A 22727-nucleotide genomic window follows, 5' to 3' on the forward strand; every position below is an offset into this window, starting at 1 on the left:
GTTTTTCTTAAGTTAAGCATATGCTCTGTTAGTTTAATTGTATTAACATAGTAAATTATACTTTTCATAACTAGAAAAATAAATTTCAATCAAATCTATCTCAGAATAATCATGAATTTAATATTCACTAATCTCAAGTCAAGAAGATTTTGCTATATCTTTTGGATATGTCTTTATTGTATTATAAGAAAGAAACATGAAAGGCTCAGATCATGTCTGATGGGAGGAGAGCTGAATTACACAAATTAATAATGGACCTGAACCCAATTGAAATGAGCAGTGGATTTAAAATATATTGAATATGTTATCTTTCTTATTTTTCTGTTATTACATATTACCATTTGGCTGTATAATCATCTAGAACAGGTGGGATGACATTTGTGAATGTGGTTAGTATCTTTGTTAAGAAAACTCCAAATGGAGTCATGAGGAGTCAGATGCAATTGAAAACTTCTGAACAACAGCACCAAACATTCTGGACCTAGTATAATTTTCCAGCTTTATTTTGCCTTACTTTCTTTCACACATCCTCTTTTACAGTTAAACTAGACTACTTCCCTGAACTTGGTATTCAATTTCCCTACTCTCCTTTTGAAAAGTTCATTCTCTATGTCCAGAATCTGGTCCCTTCTAGCCTCCACCTGTTAGAATTCATAGCTGCCTTCAACTCTTAGCTTTTGTGCTACTAACACAGGCAGAGAAAACATCTCTTTCTCCTTGGATGAGGATTCTTAACTTTTTTTCTGTGTCATCAGGAAGGATCTTCAGCAACTGTTTTTCCAACCTATGGCTAAGAAAGAATTTTCATTATCACACACACACACACACACACACATATGTATATATATGAAAAGTTCTGGCAATTTGGTGAAGTCTATCAACTCCTCAGATATTTTTAAATGAATAAAACAATCCATAGGATCATTAAGGAGATTAAATATGTTGAAATAAAGTTATCAAATTTTTTTTTAAGTTCATAGGTCCTAGGTTAAGAACTCCTGCTAGTCATAGTGTTCTTTCCTCCCTCAAATTATGTTTGTATTTATCTCTTTATATGTTGTATCCCCACAGCATGGGCAGCTATGTGGCTCAGGTAGAGTATTGGGTCTGAAGTCAGGAAGACTCATCTTTTTGAGTTCAAAGCTGGCCAGAGACATATACTAGCTGGGTGACCCTGGGAAAATCACTTAACCCTTATTGTCTCAGTTTCCTTATTTGTAAAATGAACTGGAGTAGGAAATGGTCCACCAATCTAGTAACTTTGCTGAGAAAATGTGAATAATTTGACATGACCAAAATGACTGAATAACAAGAACAACAATCCCCACAGTAGAATGTAAGGTTCTTTAGAGCAAGAAATCTTTTTTTATTTCAACTTTGTTTCCTAGATCCTAGCACAGTGCCTTATACATAGAAAACTCTTTAAAATGCTCATTGAATTAGATTGGATTTTGTTTGTCTAAGTCGATATAAGGCAATTATTTCTATGATGTCTATGCCAGGATGATTATATGTTCTAATTTCATTTTTTACAAAGAAATTTAATCCTAATTTAATAGATTGGATGATTTGTACATGGATGATTGTGTGATATTCCCCCTGTGGTTTAGCTAATTTTATAGTTCTGGAAAGAGGCAGTGGTTCTCAACCTTTTTAATGCCGTGACCCCGCAATACAGTTCCTCATGTTGCAGTGACCCCCATACCAAAAAATTATTTTGGTGGCTACTTCAAAACTGTAATTTTGCTACAGTTATGATTTGGAATGTAAATTCCTGATGTGCATTATGTATTCTCATTGCTACAAATCAAACATAATTTAAACATAGTGATTAATCACAAAAACAATATTTAATTACATGTTGAGAAATATTAATCCAGCAGGAGGCAGCCTGAGCGCTGGGGCAGGAGGTAAGTACTGCCTGGGGAGGGGGTCCGCAGAGGCTGCCTTCTTCCTGTCATCTCCCTCCAGCTTGAGCTGAGGCTTCATTTTCCTGGGGTTACTCGGCTCCGTTATCCACTCCAGGACTCGTTCTTAACCCCTCTGGAGCCAGCGCCCCGGGTGTTCTCTCTGGGTCTCTGTTTGAGTCTGGTCTCCAGGCAACAGGGTAAATACATAGCTCCTCATAGGGGGAGGGCTGCTGATAGGTAACTAATATTAGTACAATGTGTGGGCAGCAGGGTCCCCGTTCCTTCTGAGATCTTGCTGTAAAGTAGTGCGATTTCTCAGTGGCTAAAGTCATTGGAAATATGTATTTTCTGATGGCTTTAGGCCACCCCTGTGTTTTGGTTGCTAGACTCCTACCGGGGTCGTGACCCACAGGTTGAGAATCGCTGCTCTAGTGTTCATAGTCATTTTTGTCTCTCTACTTCCTTCCATGTGTGCTCCCGTCACCTTTTAGCAAGAAATAATTTTCAGGCATGAAAAAGAAGTTGTTGGCTTTTGTGTCTATTAACTCTCCCTTCCCACAAAACCCCATTATTTGAATACTTTGTGTTTTCTTCCCTTTGATGGGAAATTCTTGGGCATTAAAACAAATTCAATTTGATTCAAAAATATTTATTGATTTTATATGACATATAAAAGTCTATCCTGATTGCATAGCCCCATCATTATTGTTATCATTACATTGTTGTTAAATGTCTGCTAAATGCATAGAAAGGCAGCATGATAGAGATCTAGCTTTGAATTCAGGAAGGCTTGGGATCAAGTCCCACTTTCAGTAATGTAAAAATTAAAATTGGTTTTGCCAATAGATGTAAGGGTGAAAATTTGTTTGACTAAATATAAAAGATAAAAAATGAGATTGTAGTCACCATTTATAAAATAATTAACCCATAAGTTAAAATAGCTGTTAGTAACTTTTAACAATTTAGTTTAATATAAATATAGTAAAAAGAGAGAGATGTAGGAAAGAAGTAGAAAAGACTGCCTAGCTAGATACCCTATAATTGCTGTCCAAAGAAGTCCAGCTCGCCACTCGTTAAGAGTTCCCTCAAATCCCAATCTGCACGTGGAGTCACAGTAATATCTTCAGCCAGAAGTCCCAGTGGTGTCTTCAGCAAGAGCTCCACCAACACAAGGCTCTTCTTCAGTTCCAATCACTCACCCAGCATGTCTCTTCAGTGCAAAAATCTCCAACCTAGAATGGACCCATGAGAAAGGTCTCTTTCAAAAAGCCTGGGAATCCATCCACAAGAAAGTTCTCTCCCAAAAGACCAGGAATGAATCAATATTCTTTTGGGTTTCACTTTTTTATACCCCTTTTTCCCATGTCACTTCTTGTCTCTCCCCCTCTTCACAGGAACCAATTTTTACAGCCTTTCAATTTTTCTAGCAGTGCCCAGGGATTAATACTTGTGGCCTTTGGGATTGAGAACTTTTTCTATTCATGATTTACTCATTGTTAAGTAGGGGTACTTTAAGTTCTTGACCAATTAACTTAAAACAGACAAAGAGAGTTTTAATTCTCTCTTAACAATAGGTACTGGTTGTGTGATTGACCTTGGACAATTCACTTAACCTCTCAGAGCTCTAGGTATCTCTCTAAGACTATAAGTTGTAGAGAAGGTACTAGCCTGTATTGGAAGAGGGAGTTTCCTATTCCAGGAGTTCCCTACACCAATCACATTGCAGAACCAGTCCCTATGTCATTCTTGAGGCACATAGTAGCAGTTTGTTGGTGTCTATTGTTAAATAACCTATTAGAAAATTTGGGGTTCTCAAGAAGTCTATAGCCTAAATGAGAGAAACATGATAAATTGTCAGACAACAGTATGGATAGGAATAAGTAAAGAGAAATACTATATACTGGTTCAACATAAAATTCCCCCAGTAATTTAACAAGGAGACTAAGGGGTATTTATTGGCTATGGAGTGGCTAGGTGGTGTAGTGGGTAGAGTGCCATACCTAGAATCAGGAAAGACTCATCTACCTGAGTTACAAGCTTTGTGATCCTGGGCAATTCACTTAACCTTTTATCTCAATTTCCTCATCTGCAAAATGAGCTGGAAAAGGAAATGGCAAACCATTCCATGGCCTTTGCCAAAAAAAAAAAACCCAAATGGGGATATGATGAGTCAAATACAACTGCAATGACTGAGCAGCAACAACTTTCTAGGGTGATTAGATTCTGATCTCAGCTCTACCCCTAATTAACTGAATTTGCTCAATCTTCTAGGTCTTAATTTTCTATTCTGCAAAATGAAGAAATTTCTTTTAAACCCTTACTTTCCATCTTAGAATCAATACTGTGTATTGGTTCTAAGGCAGAAGAGTGGTAAGGGGTAGGCAATAGGGCTTAAATGAATTGCCCAGGGTCACCAAGGCCAGATTTGAACCCAGGACCTTCTGTCTCTGGGCCTGGCTCTCAGTCCACTGAGCCACCTAGCTGCTCCCAAGAAGTTGTTTTAGATCATATTTAAGAGGCAGAGCCAGCCACTCTACTATCTTTGCCAAGAAAATCCCAGGGACCATATTGCCATGCTCCTGTCTATGGGATCATGGAGAGATAAATACCTCCAAACAACAAGAAAGGTCCTTTGTGGCTGATTCTTGTTGAAAAGATGGAACAATCATCAGTATTTATACATGCCTATTCTGTGCAAGATCTTGTGATACTACATGCTGGGAATGCAAGGAAAAAGTAATAGTTAAAGCCTTCAAGGAACTTAGAGAGAACTAGGATGAGAGAATTCTATTAGGAGAGAACTAGATGATGAGATAATTAAATGGTCGCCAACTAAAGCAGTTGCTCAAAGAATGTCAGCAAATGGATTATTGTCAAATTGGACAGTGACACGTCAAATACCTTTAATCTGCAATTTGGATGAGGAAATAGAAGGCATGCTTGCTAAATGTGAAGATGGCTCAAAGTTAGAAGAGTCAAAAATATCTAAACAGGCAGGAATGGCTGAAACTAAGAAAGTCAACATGTCAGTTGCCTGGCTGGAAGAGAAATTCCACAAAATCAATGCAGTCTGATAGGGATAGTAGCTGGTAGATTGTTTTATTGAAATGCTAATAATTGAACTGTGGTTCAAATCATATTTATTCAGTTAATGATGCCAAAAGGCATTTTGGTGGGGAAGAAAACAAGAATAAGAAAGAAAATACTATCTGAAAGACCATCATGATTGTGGTAATATTGCTCTAGAATTTTTATTATTATAAACTATAGACAAATGCTCCTTTTTTTGCATTTTAATAATTTTAGTGTGTCCTAGTTAAGAAGCCTTAACTGTCCTCTATTATTTATATTCATCTAGTTAGTTTTGATACAATAAAATCATTAAACATTTTCATAGAACCAAAATAATTTCCTGGCTTGTTAAAGGAGGAATAATGTTAGTTGATTTTGCCTACTATTGTGAACCAATTAGGTCTGAGTGCTGTTACTCTTGATCATTCCCTTTCATCAAGCCATCCAGCTGTTGAAACATCTGTCTCCAACATGAGTAGAGGCAGGGAATAAACCCATCATGAAAAGCAATAATTATTATCAACAAATAAAACTCCTATTACACAGCTTTTGAAAATTGACTTCTTATTTTTGGGCTAATGGGGCAAATCTGAAGGTTTCTTAAACTGGTTGTTTGAGATGCAAAATCATTCTGTTGGTAAAGATTTCTAGCCAGGTTACATCTTATGGATATTTTTTCTCACTTTTCCTTCAATAAAGTTGATCAGGAAATGTAGCTTTGGGATAGAGATGAAATAAAAAAGCGACTTTCATGGGGGAATTTTGATTCCCATTAAAGTGTGAAAGAGGAGCGAAATAAACACACACCCATGAGAACATGTATGAATGTGTGTGTGTGTCTTAGAATGTAGAGCTGAATATGACTTTGGCAGTCACCTTCTAAACCATTTCCTAGATCTTAAAAATGAGAAAACTGAACCACAGTGAGTTGAAATTCTTTTGGTCACTGTCATACAAATAGAAAGTAGCAGAGTAAGAAATCAATCCCATGCCCTCTGGCTCTATGTTCAGTACTCTTTTTGCTACCATTACACACTTAGAAAAATGGTCTTTGGCTTTGATCACAGATTTAATCCAAATGAATATATATTATGTTCTTAATTTTATCTTTCCCAAGAAGGGGTTATATATTTGTATGCTCTGAATGGATTTGGATCCTTTAGGATCTTAAAAAAATTGAATTTAAATATCAATATGCATAAAGATTATAATACACTATAGTCAGTCATTTTGTAAGCATTTATTAAATGTGTAGGATATGTTGAAGACAGTGCTAAGGCATCAGAATACAAAAACAAAGACAGACATTGCTTTAAAGGAGCTCAATTTTTTTTTGGGGGGCAAGTAGGGGGTGAAAGCTTTAAGTTGTTTGGTATTACACAAAATATACATAAAGTAGATGAACTACAATCTGAGAGGGGAAGGCACTAGCAGGTAGGGGGATGGAAAAGTTCTTTGTGGAAGGCAGGGTTAGGATCTAATTTTGATGGAAACCACAGAAGCCAAGAGGTGGAGTTGAGGAGATGGATGAGTGTTGTATTGAGCGACAGCAAGCTTCTCAACACTAGGATTGTTGTATGTGAGGAAAGTAAATAGGTCATTGTAGTTGGATCAGTAGGAAGAAGTCAAGTTCTTAAAAAAGTGTGTGTACATATATATATGTATATATATATATATACATATGCATATATATGTGCATATGGGACAAGGCCCTGTATGTTGTGAGGGCTGTTCTCTGCAGATAGCATGGAAATGTAATCCTGTGGCTCAAAAGAAGCAGAATAGATATCTCTAATCACTTCTCTTCCTACCCTTCTCCAGGAGATACTAATTTCTACCAGGAGGGGAATAGGAAGTTAGGACTAGAGGCTATTTTGCTTTTCTCAGTTTGAAGGTGTACCGGGTTAGAATTATATCTATCTGCTTCTTTAAATATTATTAATCTAAGAATGTTTTTAGGTACAATTTAAATTCTGATCACTGTTTCAGTATTGGGGGGAAGGAGGTCTCCAAACTCTATATATGAGGATTGACCCTTTTCCTAATAGTAATAGTAATAATTATTTTATTTTTAGTAAACATTTTATTTTATCAATTACATATAATAACAAATTTCCACATATGTTTTCTGAAGTTATTTGAGCCAAATTGTCTCCCTCCCTCCCACCCATCCATCTCCCATCCCAGAGCTGGTAAGCAATTTGATCTGGGTTATACATGTGTTATCATACAAAACATAGCAATAGCAATTTTAAATGAAAATTCATTTTTCCAAATTGGTAACAAGGTAGAAATCAGAGAAGATAAAATAGAATATATACTAGACAGTAAAGACTGGAAAAAAAGGCAGCTAACTGGTTCAGTGGATAGAGAACTAAGCATTAAGTTAGGAAGACTTGAATTAAAATCTGGCCTCAGACACTAGCTATGACATCTTGGGCAAGTCACTTAACCTTTGTTTCCCTTAATCCACTGAGAAAGAAATGGCAAAGTATTTCAGTATCTTTGCTAGGAAAACCCCCTGGACAGTATAGTCTATGGGATCATGAAGATAGGACACAACTAAGTGACTGAACAACAGCACTAACAACAATAACAAAATGAAGGAGATCTCCTATTGGGAGTGAGATAAATCAACTTCAGTGAGAGAGATAGTTTCACCCAAGGAGAAGTTCTCAAAGTTTCTAGAATAGCAAGTTGGGGACTGGCATGCGATGGAGACTGGTAGCTCCTCTCATATGTTTCTAGAATCTTTTCTTTTAGCAATCTGAAGTGATTTTGGTGTCATCCATCCTCCATCTTGAAGCCAGAACTCTTCTGAATTCTGAAAAGACTTAGTGACTTAAAGATGTTGATGAAGACTTGAGAAGAGTTGATCTCTATCAATAAGGAGATATTCCTACACCAATGGACTTTGGGACTGGGGTTACACACACATACACACATACACATATACACACACATGAAACTGAACTATTACATTGTTTTTCTCAAAAGACCATGCTAAATTTAACATGTTAGTAGCAAAACTCTTCTGCTTAGTGTCCCCAGTATGCTTTCTTTTTCACCTTGTGAGTTGATTTGAATTGTAACCAATGCTCTTTCATTTAATTAAGTTCTTGGATTTTTCTAGGGAGTTCAAATTCCTTTTAGAGAAGCTAACTGATTCAGTATTTCAGCAAAAAGGCAAAGTGTACTCCTTATTTTATAGATGGCAAAATTGAAGTAGACAGAAGTAATGACTGGTTAAAGTGAACTGCTTAGAGAGGCCAAAATGTGAAAGCTGAAAGAGCTGAGATTGTTTAAGGAAAGAAAAATATAATTGTTGAGCAATGTGTCCTTTACTAAATAACTTTGGTGAAATAAGATGACTTTTATTTCTTCCAATGGGGATTCTTGAGGAAGAAGTCAATGACCTACAAGAACTTTCTATTACTGGGTTTCTCTCACTAAAAACAGCTTTTCAGAATAGCTATTGAAGTTCTGATTTATGTAGAAATTCTGATCAATCAACCCCCCTTCCAGTATTAGATTTGTTTTTGAGTGTTTCCTGAAGGGGACAGAATTATTGGATCAGCCTGGATTTTTAAGGAAAGGAAACTTAGTTCTCTTGCAGCTGAAATTTTGATCTCCCTTCCCTCTGTTTTATATGGGCCATTCTCTTTGATGTCTTTGAGATATTTATTGGGGAGCCTTTAAACAAACTGTGTTCTTTAGGAATTGGTAGTTGGCTCAGTGGATAGAGAGTCAGTCTGGAGACAGCAGGTTCTGGGTTCAAATATGACCTCAAAAAGATTCTAGCTCTGTAACCCTGGACAAGTTACTTAACTCCCATTGTCTACCCCTTACTACTTTTCTGCCTTGGCACCAATATTTAGTATTGATTCTAAGATAGAAGGTAAGGTTTTAAGCAAACTATGTACTTCAAAAACTCTCTTCTCCCCCCCCCATTTTAAAAACAGAATGATTATCAGATTAAAGAAGAAAATTTAAACCAGACTACCTTATGAAAGTTCCATCTGGTAAATTAATAATAAAATATTTAATTTATTTAAAAACACATGTGATTACTGTTTTTATGCTCTTTGCAAAAATTAAAGAAAAACTCCCCGTTTCCAAATGCCTCTAAGTGAAAGATATAGTCTAGCCATCTCCCATCTCCCATCTCCTGTTCATGTACTTAATATTAGGTCTTACAAAGACTGACTAATTTCCAACTGTTATGAAATAATAAAATACCAATGAAATGTTAATGATATTTGATGTGTTTTCTTAACGACTGTTTTCTTGAACTGATCATGGAAATGATATAGGGAAACAGAGACACCTTCAACAGAGGTTATAAATTAAGATTCCTCCCTGGCTCCTAAATCTCTTTCTCTGCCCTTCTCATGATTTTATACTGTTTTCTATCCATTGTTTTATACAATGTGTCTATAGCCTGCCAGTAAATATCATATATCCCAGCTATGTTTCAACTGAGATCATTTATGTGGTTCAGATTTTAACATAATTGAGGCATAATATGTAACTTAAATGCTTCTCTTTGCAGACACAAATAATTTACAAGTGGATAGAGCCCAAGATTTGCCAGGAGAACCTCTCAGAAGCTGTTAGGCTTCCCCCTTCTGGAGAGAAGAGGGATTGTCCACCTTGCAACCCAGGCTTTTATAACAATGGCTCATCTTCTTGCAATCCTTGCCCACCTGGAACGTTTTCAGATGGAACTCAAGGTAAGTAAGTATTTGGCTCTTCCCACAATACAGAAATCCTTTCATGAGAGACCATCTGTAAATGATGCAAGGGTTTTAACTGTTCTTCATCACAAACCCTTATGGAAGTCTGATGAAACCTCTGGTCCCTTTCTCAGAATATTTTTAAAGATATAAACTAGAAAACATAGTTTTCCAAATGAAATGAATTACATAGAAATATAATTATTCTATCCATCCATATACCCATTCCTCCATTATTCCATTTATCTGTCCATCTATGCATCCATCTAGCTATTCCTCTCTCCTCTCTACCTTTCCTTCTCTCCAACCATCCATTTCTCCATTCTCTTTCTTTCTCTCTGTCTCTCTGTCTTTGCCTGTCTTTGTCTGTGTATATTTTTGTCTCTCTGTCTCTGTCTGTCTGTCTATCTGTTTGTCTCTCCTGTCTATCCATCCTATCTTAAAAACCAAGTTTCTGGACCTCAGGTTAAAAACCTCTGGCTCTAAAAGGTCTTTTCCTTGGTTCTGGTGTCTTGCATTTAGTAGTCATGTAATAAATGATCATTTAATTAAATTTGAATGAAAAATGTGTTTAGATCAAAGTCCTTTCAAGTCAAAATAATTCTTACTAATATCAATAACAACTTGGAATGGGGAGGATGATAACTATTGATCGAAAAGAAATTAAAGATGTAAATATCCAGTCTTAAATGGTATCACTTTAATCTACCATGAGTAAAGACATGTCATTAAATGTGTTAGGTGTTTAATGAGATTTTGTGTGGAAGTTAGGGCAGTGGGACAAACTTTTGTTTTCAGATACTTACAGAAAAATCATGTTCATTTTAGTGTTAAAACCTTCCTTAATTGTGGGGTGATGGTGACAATAATGCTAAAATGGCAAGGTGGGAAGTGATTGCCTTTGTAATTTAGGTTTATCCTTGTATGAAAGAGAATTAATTTATGGAGATTAAGTGAGGAAATAGTTTTAAAAGGTCACTCATTGGTCCTTTCTTTGCCTTTTGATCATAAATATATGCATTTTTTCTACCTTAATATTTTCAAAGTTTTTTTCCCCCCAGACTTTTTTGGAAATGTCAATGACTCTTGAAGTGCTTAAGAACTTCTAGAGGCTTCTTTTTTACTTCTTCTTCCAACTATTTCTCTTACTCCCCTATTCCTCAAAAGGACCATTAATAATACCAATGAAAAAAAGGAGAACTTTTGGTACCACAGCATAGCTGCATAGTTGGTGTTATTATCTTCCTCTCACTTGTCTCCCCTAGAATGCAAGGCATGCCCAGCAGGAACAGAGCCTGCTCTGGGATTTGAATATAAATGGTGGAACATCCTGCCTGCCAACATGAAAACCTCCTGCTTCAATGTTGGAAACTCAAAATGTGACGGAATGAATGGTGAGTCCAAATCCAGAGCTTCCTAGTATATTGGACATTTCAGGCAACTGTTTTCTGACTCATCTCTGAATGAATATATAAACGATGGTAAGCAGGAACTTAAAATGATCTTACTATTATTTTTTCCCCACTTGAAATCTGGCTATTGTGGTCAAAGGATTATGATCTCCCCCATGGTGATAAATTGCTTCATTTTCTCATAAACATGGCATGTAAAAGTAAGTAATTAAGTGCTTAAGAGACAGTGTAACATGGTTGAAATTTGAATTGAGAACAGAAGATGAATTTGGTCATAGTTCTGACATTTTTTATTATTTTCAGTTATTATTATTATTGACATTTATAGACAGCTTTAAAATTTAAAAGCACTTTATATCCTCTATCCCTTTTGTTCCTCACAAGGATCCTGAAAGAGGCAGTATGGTATAATAGATAGATAACTGGCCCCAGAACAAGGAAGATTTGAATTCTTGTCTCTGACATGTACTGACTATTTGACCCAAGGCAATTCTCTTAACCTTCCAGTGTTCTAGAGTGAACATTTTTTAGGACTATGAGTTTCAGGGAAGGGGCTGACATGCATGGATAGAAGAAGTTTCCTCATCTCAAAGTTTCCTATATCAGTGAAGTCACATGTTCAGTCCCTATCTCAATATCTCCATAGACATGAGCACTGCTCTGCTGTTCAAAAAAGTTTTCCTACCAAATTTTCTACCAAATAAAGTCCAGGTTCCCTTGTCTTAGCATTCAAGACTTTCCTTGATCTCATTGTAATACTTTATGTCTAACCTTGTTTTACATTATTCTTCCTTCAAATATTCAATGTTTCAACTCCTCACCCTTAGAAAACAAAACAGAACCAAGAAAACAAAAATATACAGCATCCCTTAAACACACATTGAGCTTTGTTCTCAACATAAAGCACTTCACAAGAGCTAACTTTTCTTTGGAGACTTCCTTTGGGGAGAACCAATTATCTACTGAGGCTACCCATTTTGATTTTGGAAAAAAAAATCTCTGAGTGAATTTTTTCCTGACCTCAAGATTAATTTCCTTCTTTTCAATATCCAACCATGACTTTGGGTTCATCCCTCTATGGCCAAAAAAAGGACAAATTTAACCCCTCTTTCATAGGACAACTCTTCAATACTTGAACATAGTTATGCCTTCCCTAAGACCTCTGTCAATCAGACTACACATGTCTATTTCCTTCAAAAGATCCTCATATGACATAGATCCAGGGCCACTCATGATCTTGGCTGTCCTCTTTTGAAATGCTCTCCATCTTATTGATGCCCTTCTTAAATGGTGGCACTCAGAACCACACATGTGGTCTGACCAGGTTCATTTTCTTATTTTTAAAAATTTGCCTCTCTTAGTGTGGAGAATTATTTATTAAGTAAGAATTATTTATTAAGTAAGAGTTCATTAGGAAATATAGTCAAGTAGCATAAGTTATTGATAGACACATAACAGATTTCTAAGCTAGATTTCTTTAAAAAATCTGAATGGAATCTCAGATGGACTCATGGGTAAGAGAGAATTTTCCCACAGTGCTGTGGGAGACACTTATCCAACTGACTCTTTGGGCTGATCTTGTCCCAACAGGAGGTCTTAAGAGCTGCTCGATGAGAATCTCAGTGTTTTTCCATCTAATATTCATCTAAAAGACCTGACAAGTGAAGGAGATTGTTGAAACATTGGTGCAAGCCCAACTGGTTTTCTGGGTGAATGGAGAAGGCTGTGGAGATTCAAAGCTGCTTGTTCATCTATACAGCAAGGAAGAGAGAGGCCCAACTTATTTCTCTTGTGTATAATTTAGATAAGGTAGATAGATTAAGGTTTTGGGGGATTTAGATAGAATAGGAAGAGAGAGTAGCCTCAACTCGGTTGGAAAAGAAGTAGATCCATGAGGATCAGAGTTGGTTGGTTGGAAATTTTAGCTTAGGGACTTATGTGTCATAAGAATTTCATTTTTACTTGTTTCCTTATACTATTCCTTTCATTAGTATTATCCATATTAAAAATATATTTTTCATATATCTGGCTGAGTTGGAATTCTTAGGCTGCTCTGAGAAGTCATATTTCTCAAACAGTCAAATCCAACAGCCTGTCCAAACAGGACATAATTATTGGTATTAACATTCTATACCAGTAATCAATAAAGGTTAGAAAACCCTTTTAACATTAATGCAGCTCAATACTGAACTATTTTTTTTTCTACCCAGAACAGTGTGCCTAGTACAGTGCTTGGAAAGGAATGTAGTACATTCTGTTTATTGAATACACGAATAAGTTTACTCATCAGTAAAAGGAGGGCAATAATCATATCGATAGTGCTTCCCTCACAAGTTTGTTTTGAGGACTAAATGAGGTAGTATATGAGAAGCACTTTGCCAAGTGCTACATAAACATAAATCCTCATAATAAGAGAGGCAGTATTCCTTAGTGGATATCGAACTGCTCTTGAAATGAGGGAGAACTGGGTTCAAGTTTTACATCTGACACATACTCTCTGTATGACTTTGGGCATGTCCCTTAACTTTTCAGGGATCCTGGTATAAGAATTTAATGTGTTCATTGGCTGGGAAATCTGAGTTCTTTTATTATTCTCATAGCCATTTGTCTTTACCCATTAATTATCCTATTCTAAATGCTTATGCTTTTGCCCCCTTTCAGTTCTTCCTCTTGTCATCTCTGAGCAACTTGAACAGACTGGCCAATCATTAGTGGTCCAATTGCCTTCTATGGCTTATGCTATTTTGTCAGCCAAGTATGGGGAACACTTCCATGAGGAGGATGGTTTTTTCCTCTCTTTCTCTCTCCCTCCCTTTTCCCCCTCTCTCTGAGTCTTGGTCTCTATGTTTCTCTTTCTCTTTCTGACTCTGACTCTCTCTCCATCTTTCTTTGTCTCTGTCTTTCTCTCTCTGTTCCTCTTTGTCTGTCAGACTATCTTTGCATCCTCTCTTCTCTTTGGCAGTCTGATGAAACGTCTGGCCCTTTTCTCAGAATAATATTTTTAAAGACACAAAATAGAACCCATAGTTTTACAAATGAAACAAATTACACAGAACTACAATTATCTATCAATCCATCCATCCAAAATTCTATTCATTGTTTTATTCAATCCTCCCTCTATCCATCCATCCATCCATCCATCCATCCATCCATCTATCCATCTATATATCCATCTTTCCCTTCTTCTCCTCTTCCCTCCCCTCAGCTGAACTTCCCTCTACCAAGATCTACTAGACAAGATCTACTAGACAACTTCAAATTTCTTCTCACTAATGTTGATTTAGAGTGAAATTTCAAGTGCAATATATCAGAATTTGAAAAAGAAATCTGTTTTACTTTAGAAAATCTAGGCTATTAGAGATTGTTGTTGTTCAGTTGTGTCTGACTCATCATGACCCCATTTGAGATTTTCTTGGCAAAGATACTGTAATACTTTGCTATTTCCTTCTCCAACCAATTTGATAGATGAAGAAATTGAGGCAAGTGGGGTTTAGTGACTTTGCCCAGGGTCCCACAGCTAATAAGTGATTGAGGTCACATTTGAAACCAGGTCTTCCTAAATCCAGGCTCAATGCCCCCCCTCCTACCTAAGTACCCTCAAGAAGGTGAAGGTACAGAGTTATTAGCTTTCTCATTAAAGTTTTTTTTTTCTCAAGGCAAACCTTCAACTGTTTTCTCAGGGAGAATTTTGCAAGGAAATATCTTTTTTTGGGATCAGAAAACCTTTTACCACAGCATTTAATTTACAGTTGAGGTTGATGAATAGCACTTTTCCTTCAGGAGCTGTTAACTTTGATTCACATGATGCTGATGCTCTTTTTAACCTCAGCTGAAATCATTGCAGGATAACATTAACTATGTAGGAGTGAATTTTTTAGTAGGTATTTTTACATTTTAAAAAAGATGCACAATTGTTTGATGAGGAGCAGCCCCATGACAGAATAGACAAAACTGTTACCCAGGAGTAAATATATCTGTTCACTAATCCCAGCTCTACCTCTTAACTGGCTTTGTGACCTTGGAAAGATCACTATGCCTCTCTGTACTTCAGTTTTTTCCTCTGCAAAATGAGGTTAGACTATATGATCCCTATAGCTAAGGTTCCATTATCTCTAACATTCTATGATGAATCTTTTGACTACTTTTCTACATGATTTAGTGAAGGCTATTGCATTAAGAGTTAGAACATCTAGCAATTTGAATCTAGCTCTGATGCTTAGCTCATTGGAAAATCTTGGACAATTCACTAAACCTTTTAGAACCTCTGTTTCTTCATTTGTAAAATGGGGATTATAGCACTGGTATTGTCTGTGAGAACAGTTAGATAATAGACTGTATGGAATGTTGATCCTAGAGTTAGGAAGATGTAAGTACTAATGTAGTATCAGACCTGGTTAGGTATGTGACTGGGTAAGTCACTTAATTACTGACTATCTCAGTTTCTTCATCTGTAAAATGAAGGTAACAATATCTATCTCCTAGGGTTGTTGTAAGAATCAAAGGAGATATTTATAAAGCTCTTAGCACAGTGCTTGACACATAGTAGGTAGTTAATAAATGCTTGTTAAGTAAAAAAAAATTAAATTTACTTCATTGAGTTGTCATAAGGAAAATACCATGTAAATTTATTAGGAAAATACCTATAAATTATTAAATGAACTGATCTTACTGTTATTTTTTTGAAGAGCTGTGATTAAGATATATGATACCATCAGTTTGAGTAGCTTACTGGGGAGAGGAGGGTACTTCTCCATTTATGCCATTCCATAGAAGATGGCAATTTATGATCTTAGAGATTCCTCCAAGTTTATAGACAGCATGTGTCAGGGACAGGTTTTAAAGAGGTATTCTTGACCCTAAGGCTCACTATATACTATATTATTCTCCATTTCATTCTTCTTACTAAAAATAAAAACTTGGCTTTTACATTTGCAGGTTGGGAGGTGGCTGGAGACCACATCCAGAGTGGGGCAGGAGGCTCAGACAATGATTATCTGATCTTAAACTTGCATATCCCAGGATTTAAGTAAGGAAAATTACTTATTCACTACCCTTAAATTTTTTTGTACTATGTTTCCTGTAGGAATATGTGAAAGAGAAATTTCTTCATATATATAAATATATTAATATAATAGTCTATATATCAACTGAAATTATTGAGAAATAGTATCAACCACAAGAAAATGATTTACAAAGTATTCCATAGGATTGATGATCAGAGATTATTTTAACTGTTAATCCTACCCTAGTCAATTCCAGGAAGTAACAACAGATATGATGTCTAAAATACTGTAGTAACACAATTTTTTGATGTCTTAAAGAAAGAGAATGAATTACTGGTTAAAGTTAATGGCAAGAATATTTATGTCTTTTCTCAACTCTGCTCTTAAATTACAAAGGCAGCTTGTGTAAATCAACTGGCTCTCATTTGTTTTTGTTTAACCCTTGTGATGGCAGGCATTTATGTCGGTGGTCAAAAGAGATTTGTCCCATGATAATAGTTTTGGATGTTTCAATGTATAATGGTGTCATTTGTGCTGAGAATGGGACATACCCAGATTTTGCCATCAGTCTGTAGGTGTCTATGACATTCTTTATTGTAACTTGTACTAAACCCCGAAAAAGTTTCCATTCCATTCCAAAAATGGAATGAGTAACAGCAGGAGGTCAGTGGAACTGAAATTTTTGGCTGTTGTCTTGACTAAAAATTTGAGCCTAAGTTGTCTTCAAATTGTATTGGGAACACATTGTAAATATTGCCTTTCTGCTTTGGCAACTAGACCTCCAACATCTATGACGGGAGCCACAGGTTCTGAACTCGGAAGGATAAGTTTTATTTTTGAGACCATCTGTTCAGCAGACTGTGTGCTTTACTTCATGGTGGTAAGTGAAAAGAGCATCTTCCATAGCACATGATTAAGCTTGCTACTATATTTTCAAGAAGGAATTCATTGCTATTCAGATATGCAGAAAATCTCATGATTTTTAAATTTTCTGTTTTCCTTAATTGAGAATGCATCTTTTCAGTGATAAAAGTCCCATTCATGTGTGAGTCAATTTCAGAATTACACAAGAGCTAAAGATCACCCACTTAATGGGGTATAAATCCCAAATGAGAAAAATAGAAAACATGAGAAGTAGTAAATATTCTCTGCTGCTTTGCTCTGTCTCTCTTTCCCTTTGCTGTACCCCAACCCACACTCATATCAGAAGCCTGGAAGATAGAAATGATTGTGGGTGGAATGATATCATTAGGTAGAGATAAAAATAAGAGTGGTAGAAAGAGAAGTAAAATGAATGGAAGATAAAAACAAATTTATTGAGTAGGGAGTATTAAAGATGCTTACCTCTTTGTTCTCCATTGCAGAAAGTGGAACAAAGTTGTTATTTTTAGGTTCAAAGTATATATGTCTCAACTGTTAGGCAGAATACCATTGTGTTATTTTGTGCATAATCTGCTCATTTCTCTATCCTTAACAAACATTAGGCAGAAAGTGGCCCTTGGCCAATATGTCTGTTATGACTAATGATGCCAAATCCATAAATCAACAGTCTTTATTTTGAAGGATAATAATTTGTCAGCTTCATTAAGAGTATATTTTGATTCAATCTTTCACATAATTTGATTCAAATTTTCATAATTTTTCACAGTCAATATAGCAAGGATTTGTGATTATTCCATTCATAAAGCAAATCACAATCTATCTATGGGTTAAAAGATAAGCCTTGGAATAGGTATTCTTAACCTGAAGACTAAGAACTTGATTTTGGGAAAAATATATGAATGCATACACACACACACACATACACACATACATATTATATAAACTACATTTCATTATAATTACTTTGTAGCTCTATGTATTTTATTTTATACATTTAAAATATAAATCTGAGAAGGTCTTAAGGTTTTACAATACTTCCAAAGGGATCAATAAAGCCAGTTACTTGAAACTCAGAGAGGTCACACAGCTAGGTAGGGACAAACATAGGATTTTAACTAAGGCTTTCTTGATTCCAGGTCTTATACCCTATTTGCTACTATATGCTGCTTCCTTTTCGTCTCCCTCCTCTCCTCCCATTAATAAGGTACTACTATATGAAGTTGGGCAGCTAGATAGTGTTGGCCCTGGAATCAGGAAGACTCATCTTCCTGAGTTCTAATCTGGCCTCAGACATCTCTTACCTGTGTGACTCTGGGCAGTCAATTAACCCTGTTTGCCTCAGTTTCCTTATCTATAAAATGAGCTGGAAAAGGAAATGGCAAACCACTCCAGATCTCTGCCAAGAAAATCCCCAAGTGGGATCAAAAAGACTTGGACATGACTGAACAAAAACATTTTCTACTTGGATAAACCTTTGAAAGACAACTTTAAAACAATTGATTACTGAGTCCTAAGGTTAATAGATAGTTGCATATTTGTATAGTGTGTAGAGAATTTGGAAGGCCCAAGATTTTATGAAGGGAGGCTCATAGTATTATTCAGAGTATTTAACTGTACAATTCATTCACTAACCATGATTCTTTCCTGAAGTTTTAATATAGTGCCTGGTTAGTCCTTAATAAATACTTTTCATTAATTCATTCATTTGTTCACATATTTATTCTACCAGCATATGTACAGTGTGTTCCCAAAATCTTTGTTCAGTTTTAAGCTTTAGTAGCTTAAAATTGCAATAAAATATGGAGTTATTCTGAATACACATAAATACATAATCAAAATCCTATTATTGTTATTTATCTTTATTTAATATAATGAACTTATATTATTATTGAGTTGGTATTGACTTATATGCATTTTTCCTTTTTAAAATTTAAGCTTTTGAAATTAATCTTTTTGTTGGTTATATTATTATTACTAATTTAATTCCTTCCCTCTCCTCACTGCACCATAGAAGGCATCACTTGACAAAAAAGAAGTATATATAAATTATCTTTTGAGTTACTGTTTACCAGTTCTTTCTTTGGACGTTGGATAGTCACAAATTATTCTTCAAATATTCTGTAGCTATATATAATGTCCTCTTGGCTCCATTTGTTTTCTTCTTCATTATTTCACATAGATCTTTCCAAATTTTTAAACAAAAAAAATTAACCTGCTCATCATTTCTTATGGCTATTTTTTCCAATGCTTTTAAGGATATTAATAGAAAAAGTACCAACGTGGTGGAATCTTGGGGTGGAACCAAAGAAAAACAATCTTACACCCACATTATCTTCAAGAATGCAACATTCACATTTACTTGGGCCTTCCAGAGAACAAATCAAGGGCAAGATGTAAGTGACTGTTACCTGTTCAGCTTCAGCGTAGTGCTGTCTTTCTTTGTCATTCATGATGCCCAGAATAGTCTGTTTCACTTTTAATTTATTTGGTAGTGACAGCATGACACGGGAGGAGGAATGAATCTATACTTAGAGGAACTGAGTTCTAATACTTACTCTGCCACTTGAATGATCTTGGCAAATGCTTTATCTGTTTGGACTTCAGATTTTTCATTTGTAAAAGGGGATTGGGCTTGATGACTCCTAAGGTACCTCTTCACTCTAAGTCTATAATGCTATGTGCTTATGATCAGGGATACCACTGATTTCAAAGTCTGTATTCTTGTTATGTTATAATTGACCAACTTTCTGGAATAAACATGTTGGGAGAAAATAGAGGGGCCAATAATAGGATATTGTCTTTATACATTTCTTAATCTTATATTCTAAGAATATTTTTTAGAGAAAAGATCCTCATTTTCAGTTGTTTCAGAAGTTGATTAATATCTTTAGGATATTTCATACATTAACAGATGATAGCATCAATTGGAGAATGGCTGAACTAGTTATAGTATAAAAATGTGATTAAATACTATTGTGCTCTAGGAAATGATGAAAAGTTCCAGAGAATCCAAGGAATACTTGTGTAAGCTGATGCAACATGAAATGAACAGAATCAGGAAAAAAAACTTTCTACAATAAAAACAATATTGTAAAGATAAATAACTTTGAAAGACTTAGGAACTCTGATCAATGAAAAGACTAATTATAGTTCCAGAGGACTCATGATGAAACAAGCTATTCCTTTCTAGGGAGAGGGCTTGTAGACTCTGAGTACATATTAAGACATTATTATTATTTTAAAATATGACTGATGTGGGAATTTGTTTTATTTTAGTATGCATATTTGTAACTGAATTTCTCTTGCTTTTTCAGTGAGGGACTAGGGAGGAAGAGGTGGGAGAGAGAGAAAATTTTGACCTGAAAATAAAATAAAATTGAATTTTAAAAGAACATTAAGAAGATGGCAGGACCTTCAACCCTACCAAAAAGCTATTTATTTGACTCTGATATGTGTTATAGGATGAATTTCATAAACCCCTCCCCACCTTTTTTACTACTGAGGCTCAGAGATGTTATCTGACCCAAATTAGTTGCAGAAGCAAAACTTCAATCTATGTCTTTTTTATTCCTAGTCCATTGTGCTATTAGATCATACTTTCTTATCATATGCCAATAATTTTTTTGTTCTTTCTGGTAGTTTGCTTTCTGGGCGGCTAGGTGTCCCAGTGGATGGCATGCCAGGCCTGGAGCTAAGAAGACTCATATTTGTGAGTGCAAATCTGACCTCAGTCACTTACTAGCTGTGTTACTCTAGGCAAGTTGCTTAATACTGTTTGCCTCAGTTTCATCATCTGTAAAATGTGCTGGAGAAGGAAATGGCAGATTATGCCAGCATTTCTGCCAAGAGAACCCCAAATGGGCTCAGAAACAACTGAAATGACTATAAACAACAAGCTTGGTTTAATGAATAGAATGCTCAATTTGGTTAGGAAGTACACTCATCTCTTCCATCACAGCAGTTAGGGGCATGACACCCCCATAATCTGGAAAATCTGCATAAAATATTTTGGTCCTCACTTCTTATCAGAGAAGAAGTCTGAATTTTTCCTTTTTCTTTTATGGAATATTTACAGTACTTTATTATAAAATTTGGATTAAGTATGTATTTCTGAGTTTCTAAAATTATTCTGTGTCATCCACTGACCTTTGTGTGTCATCTGTGGCTTCCAACAAAACTCCTCAAAAATTCCCTTTTAATTTCTTGCACCAATCGTCAAAATATCAAAACCATGATGAGGAAAGTCATGATGTAGAAGGGATAACTGTACTTCCTTTGACATTCCCCCCTGTGTGGCAATAATTATCTCTAAAACTGTTCAGATCTCTGACTTCTTATCTCTAAAACGAGGATGAGAATGTCGAATGTGCTGTCCCCATAAATTCTTTGTGAGATCAAGTGAAATCAAACCTTAAGGTTGGTTATTTATAGTTTCACTATTTTTTGGATTCAAAGATAATGTATTTTCCCAATTATTTGAAATAATAATCTTAAATATATATCTTCCAAAGGCATAAGTTCCAAATGCACCATTTTAAAAACCACACATGCTTTTAATAACAGAGAATGCTCAGTGTGAGACTCCCTCCCAGTGCAGATGGGCTCCTTCACCTGAAGGACTTAAACTTTGGGTGTCATGACTTCTAGGTAAACTTACCTGCTGTGCGATGCCTGTATTTTTAGTCAGTCACTTAACTAGGATTTATTCTGCTCTTACTAAGTGCTCTGCCAAGCCCTATGCCAAGTGATGGCTATTAAAAATAAAAGTCAAACCAACAAATACAAAAAACTGCCTTCGCCTCCAAGGATTTGTCTAATAGTAGAGATAGCATATAAACAACTATGTAGATATAAAATATATAAAGGGATGGAAAGTCTGTTTCAGTATTTAAAGCTATTTTGGTCTTGAGGTCTAAGGATATATCCAAGTATGTTCATGCTAGGGTGGCCTCATGGCAGGAAGGGAAGGGAATGTGCATTTATATAGTATCTCCTATGTGCAAGTCACAGTCCTATGTGCCTTTTCTAAATATTAACTCATTCAGTACTCTCAACAACCCTGTGAGATAGACACTCTCATTTCCCTCATTTTACATTGAGGAAATTAAATTTTACAGTTGTGTAAACTGAGGCAAGCAGGGTAAGTGATTTGCTTAGGGCACACAGCTGGTAAGTATCTGAGGCCAAATTTGAATTCGGGTTTTCCTGAATCTATTGCCCCACTAGCTAGCAGAAGAAATTAAACTCTAGGAACTCTATTCCTCTGAATCCATGGTTATTAGAGCATTGAGATAAAAAAAATGTGAATAAGAGGAAGGACGTCTATGATCTTATACTGCAAGGTGACATCGTGTTTCTTTTGATAATTTTTTTCTCAAACAGGTAACTAGGTTTTATGCTTTTTCCCCTAAGAAAGGAGTCATTATTCTCTGTTCTCCTTCCAGAGTAGACGGTTTATCAATGATATGGTGAAGATCTATTCTATCACAACTACAAATGCAGTTGATGGAGTGGCTTCATCTTGTCGGGCCTGTGCCCTGGGCTCTCAGCAGTCAGGCTCATCATGTGTGCCCTGTCCACCTGGGCATTACATTGAGAAAGAGACCAACCAGTGCAAGGAATGCCCACCTGACACCTACCTGTCCATACATCAGGTCTATGGCAAGGAGGCTTGTATTCCATGTGGACCAGGAAGCAAAAGCACCCAGGTAA

At 35.9% G+C, this 22727-nt stretch overlaps 1 protein-coding gene across 2 annotated transcripts in view; it reads left to right on the top strand.

The window, feature by feature from the left end:
- Nucleotides 1-22727, top strand: part of ELAPOR2 (endosome-lysosome associated apoptosis and autophagy regulator family member 2) — a 209993-nt gene that overhangs the window by 143833 nt on the left and 43433 nt on the right. Inside the window, exons 9-14 of one of the 2 annotated variants that reach the window (XM_001369205.5) lie at nt 9535-9715; nt 10984-11112; nt 16066-16156; nt 16911-17013; nt 19271-19408; nt 22460-22723. In XM_001369205.5, coding sequence (XP_001369242.2) covers nt 9535-9715; nt 10984-11112; nt 16066-16156; nt 16911-17013; nt 19271-19408; nt 22460-22723 — 906 coding nt within the window. The remainder of the gene's footprint in view (nt 1-9534; nt 9716-10983; nt 11113-16065; nt 16157-16910; nt 17014-19270; nt 19409-22459; nt 22724-22727) is intronic. The other variant, XM_056799462.1, reaches the window with a different exon arrangement.

The sequence above is a fragment of the Monodelphis domestica genome, chromosome 5 (assembly GCF_027887165.1).
Source record: "Monodelphis domestica isolate mMonDom1 chromosome 5, mMonDom1.pri, whole genome shotgun sequence".
NCBI lineage: Eukaryota > Metazoa > Chordata > Mammalia > Didelphimorphia > Didelphidae > Monodelphis > Monodelphis domestica.